Here is a 5,820-nt window from a genome sequence, read left to right as displayed (position 1 = left end):
GTAGTGTAGTGGGTGGCGAGGGAGGTCAGGCCTAGGACAGACAGGCGGTGTCATAGCTGGTATATATTGGGTGCCCTTTTCTGTACCCCCTCGAGTTGTAGCAACTGGGTGGCGGTGAGGGAGGGGGACTAGGCGGGGGAGGCGTAGGTCAGTTTGGGCAGAATGAATAACCTGTAGATAATTTGAAGCTCCGGAAGTGGGACACCAAGGGACCCGAGGCGACGCAGCATGTAAAGGTTGTACGAGGCAGACCTCACGATGTCTCTGACGTGCTGCGTCCAGGAGAGCTTTTCGTCGATGGTGACGCCAAGCAACTCGGATGGTTGTCCAGACTGATAATGGGCATCACGACCGACTTCTGGCGGTTGATAGTGACGTGATTTGCGGTGGTCTAGGCGAGGAGGTTGTCGAAAGTCCACTGGATGGCGGATTCGTCAGGGCAGGTATTGCTAATAGCGGCGGCGATGGTCGAGTCATCCACGTATTTCCAACGATGCTCGGTGTCCAGGAGCGCGTCGTTAATTATGATGAGGAAGCACAAAGGGCCCATTCTAGTCCCCTGGGGTACTCAGCACGTGAGTGGCAGGAGGCTGGAAACTTGACCCTGTACGCGTACGTCCTGTTGCCTGTTAGAGAGAAAGTCTGCTAGCCAGGGGATGAGGCACTCCCTAATGCCCGTGGAAGCTATGTGGGTGTGTATATACATACATAAATACATACACACATATATACACTTATATAAATATATACATATATATATATATATATATATATATATATATATATATAGTATATACATATGCATATATACACATATACACACAAAGAGGACGTTCCTCTAAGGCCTATTATTTCGTCTTGCAACTGAGTTACCCGTCCATTAGACTCTTGGCTAGCAAGCGTTTTATCTCCTTTTATGGGATCATTTTCTGAGTCATATTAAAAAATTCAATGGATTTCATGGTTAAGGTTGGAAACTTGCCGACGCACGGTAAGAAATTAGTGAGTTTTGATGTTGATTCCTTATTTACCAATGTCCTGCGTGACGATGTGCTAGATTATCTTGAAAGAAAACTTTCTTCATCTCATGAGATCTCTATTCCGGTCAATTGCTTTATCGATCTCATTTTTTTTTTTTTTTTTTTTTTGGTTGTCACGAATAATGTCTTTACTTTTGACGGCGAGTTTTATAAACAAATCAACGCTATCGCGATGGGAAGTAGATTAAGCCCGGGTCTTGCGAATTTATACATGGAGATGTTTGAATCTGAACTCCTTCCGTCTATTCTCCCTCCTGGCACGATTTGGTTTCGTTGTGTTGATATTTTTTAATTGTGGCAACTGAACCGTTTAGACTTTTATTTTCAGAAAACTCAACCTCATGCGTACTATCAATTTTAAAGTAGAATGGGAAGATTCAGATAAATTACCTTTTCTCGACGTTCTTTTATTCATTGTAAATGGCTCGCTTAAATTTTCGGTTTACCGTATACCTACTCACACCGCTAATTACTTTCACTTTTTTTTTTTTTTTTCTCGAATCATCCGTTGTATGTTAAAAAGTCTGCAGTCTCGCTCAGGGCATATAGGATTTGTGATGTTGAATTTATCGATCGGGGACTCGGACGTCATATTTAAAACGTTTTCGAAATTAAGATATCCTCGGTTTTTCTTAATTCAGGCACATTCATCTGCGAGATGGAAATTTTTATACTCATTCCTGCAATACTCAACAGGATAGTGCCAGTAATCTATTAATTATCCCGTATATCGCGTCCCTCGATGAAAAACAACACATGTTTAAAGGCGCTGGAACTGACATTGTTTTTACGTATCTGAACACGTTGCGGAATACTTTGGTTAAGCCCAACGCAACTAGCGGTGCTCTTGAATAGGCGAGACCAATATAGCTTTTGAGAAAATAAATAATGAAAATAAACGTGATGCTAGATAAGCCTGAGAATCAGATGCATGTTTCATTCATTTACGTGATGATCACCAGCTTAACTGGAAAAAAATGCTAAATTAATTCATAAATCAGCAAATTCGTATGGATGAAAAGTGTTAGAATCTCTATTGATTAGAAAAATGCCTAATTTTAACTTGATTGCTGGTCAATAGGGCTTAGATAACCTTACCTCCTCGTTAGTTAGCAAAGCCTTCCCCTGACTCTTGGCTCTCCTCCTCAGACCTGATTCAGTTCTTGTTCGTTCTGTCTCTCGACCACTATATATTCTTGTCAAAATTCTCTCCTTGCATCCATTTCGGTTTATTATTCGTCTGAAGAGGAACTCGTGAAGAGTTCGAAATGTCTCGATTTATTTTCATTTCTTACTGTGGCTGTTTTCATTTTCATTTTTCATATATGTATATGTATATATATATATATATATATATATATGTATATATACACATTTACCCATACAGAGTAAATTAGTATTCAATGTACAGCAAAAGTTAATGCATTATTGTATAAGACTTTTATAACAAGAAACAAACCATAAGATTCGTAATTGATTAAAATATATATCCCTATCTGACTACGTGCAATATATCTGAGAAAAATATCCCGTTCTCTGTGGCTGGCTGGATTGTATAACTTTGTATTAAGGTAAACTTAAATATTATATACTTCAACTTCGTCTTTCCTTCTACATGCAAATAATTACGATAATTTGGTCTCGCTGCCATTAACAGTTTATGCTTTAGGTAAAATTGGAAACCTATAGATGAGAACAAAATATAAACATTAATCAAGCGATTTTAATTCTGAAAACATCGGAAGCAGACGTAACTATTCCTTTCACGAATATCACACCCTCACAATGCACACGCACACACACACACACACACACACACACACACACACACACACACACACAATATGTGTGTGTGTATATATGTGTATATATATGTATATAATATATATATATATATAAACACTTATATACAGTATATATATGTACTATACAGAATATATGTATATATATATGTATGCATGTATATATACATATATATATACATATATATATGTATATATATACACATATATATTATATATATTATATATTATGTATATATAATATATATACCCCCTTTATATATATTATAAATATATGCATATATATATATATATATATATATATATATACACACACACATACATATACATATATAATATACAGTATATAAATATATACACACATACATATACAGTATATATACACATATATATTGTATATACACACACACATACATATATCATTTATACATATATATGTATATATATATATATATATATATATATATATATATATACTGTGTATATATATAAATAAATATAAATAAATACACACACACACACACTTTTATAGATATGTATATATATATATATTGTGTATATATATGCATATATGTGTATGTATATATATATATACATATACATACATACAAATATATATATATATATATATATATTGTATATATACGTATACATATATATATATATATATTGTATATATACGTATACATATATGTATATATATATATAAATAAACACACACATATATTTATATGTATATATATATTGTGTACATATATGGATATATGTGTGTGTGTGTATGTATATGTATATATATACACAAACACACACATGCATGTATATACATACATATATACATTTATATATTACATATATTATAATCTATATATGTAATATATTACATATATTATAATCTATATATGTAATATACATACATATGTACGCACATACAACACACACACATATATATATATATATATATATGTTTATATATATAGAATATATATGTTGGCATATATGTGTATGAATACTCACACACACACACACACATGTGTATGTGTATATATGTGCGTATACATATATATATATATATATATATATATATATAAATAAGCGTGTGTGATATGAATATTTACGCGCGTGTACTTACATTATATAATGTGCTCATGTTCAATAATGATATGAATTTATTGAAATGTTCCCGTCTCGGAAACAAGTAATGTTGGTCAGTCTACATACTGAGTAGCAGAGCACTTTATTTATTAAAGAATATCCACTTCTCTTTTCTTTTTTCCATGGCCACGCATACTAATTGGAGCGTGCTACTTTCATCATTATGTACAGATGGTCTCCCCTCACGCCTCATCAAAATGGACTCTCTTTACGCTAAAATTGGCTCACACCTGCAAAAGAGTATAATAACTGATGTCGAGATAGGACAATTTCCCGCCAAATAAGCCAACATAGCTTTCCCGCCAACAACGGACGATCAGTAAGCGGTGGACACTGGCGTCGATTACAGATGTCCGACGCCATGGCTCGCTGCGGGGTATTGGTGCTGATGGCGGTCTTGCTGAGTGGGTGTTATCATCCAGCAGCTTCGGTGAGTCCCCGGTTTGAAGTCAAGCTGTTATTTATGTTTTCCCGTCTGTGTGGAATGGTGATGTACCGATATGTTAACAGAAAAGCGTTATACTTGTCCGCGAATCAGTTCCAGATAATATAGAGAACTTTCAGAACTTTGTTTCGAGTTCTGAAATATCTTTTCTTTTTTTCTACGCTTAACTCAAGAATATTGCATGTTTCAGTTAGTAGCTTTAACATCTCACGCCAGTTCTAAAATTATAAGACAATAAAAAGAACATAACGATACTTTCTTTTACCGACATAATTTATGGTCTTAAAACCAGAATGTCTCTAATACCGGCTAAACTCGTTCTAGATTTTTCTTATGTGTTATTCTTTTAACAAAAAAAACAACAAAAAAAAACAACAACATTTATAAGTATATGGCAATCTTGCCTGAGTAAACGGAGTCATGTTTTCGAGTTCGATCTTTTATATTGATGATAACATTTTCTACCTTTTTGGTGAAACATGTGTTATCGCCAGAGAGATAGACAGATAAGAAAGATGGATAAAGGAAAAAACACATATATATGTATATGTATTAGTATATGTATATTTACAGACATGGATACATTATATGTGTGTGTGTGTGTGTGTGCGCGCACACACACACACACATATATCTATATATATAATGTATAGATACATATACATATATAATGTATAGATACATATACATATATAATGTATAGATACATATACATATATGTGTACATATATATAATATATAGATACATCCATATATTATATATATATATATATATATATATATATATATATATATATGTATATATATGTATATACACACACACATATATACATATAAATACAAACACATATATTTATATATATGCGCACACACACACACACACACACACACACACACACACACACACACACACACACACACACACACACACACACACGCACACACACACACACTCACACACACATATATATATATATAATATAAATACAAATATGTGTGTATATATATAAATATACGTATATACAAATATTTATTATCAACATACACACAAACGCACACACACACATACACACATATATATGTGTATATATATGTATATATATGTATATTTATATGTATATATATGTATATATATGTATGTATATATATGTATATATATGTATATATATACACATAAAGATATATATACATATAAATATATATATATATATATATATGTTATACAAATATATATATATATACACACACATATGTATATATATATATACAAACATACACACACAACACACACATACATACACAAACACACACACACAATATATGTATGTATATATATATATATGTTATACACAAACACACACGCGCGCAAACACACACACAC

At 32.7% G+C, this 5,820-nt stretch overlaps 1 protein-coding gene across 1 annotated transcript in view; it reads left to right on the top strand.

Moving 5' to 3' along the window:
• The first annotated feature begins 493 nt into the window (after positions 1 to 493).
• Positions 494 to 5,820, top strand: part of LOC125041216 — a 17,475-nt gene continuing 12,148 nt past the window's right edge. Inside the window, exons 1-2 of the mRNA XM_047636055.1 lie at positions 494 to 612; positions 4,259 to 4,424. Of these exons, the coding sequence (XP_047492011.1) occupies positions 494 to 612; positions 4,259 to 4,424 (285 nt within the window). The remainder of the gene's footprint in view (positions 613 to 4,258; positions 4,425 to 5,820) is intronic.

Source organism: Penaeus chinensis, chromosome 30 (genome assembly GCF_019202785.1).
Source record: "Penaeus chinensis breed Huanghai No. 1 chromosome 30, ASM1920278v2, whole genome shotgun sequence".
Classification (NCBI taxonomy): domain Eukaryota; kingdom Metazoa; phylum Arthropoda; class Malacostraca; order Decapoda; family Penaeidae; genus Penaeus; species Penaeus chinensis.
This window is presented reverse-complemented; position numbering and strand designations above follow the sequence as displayed.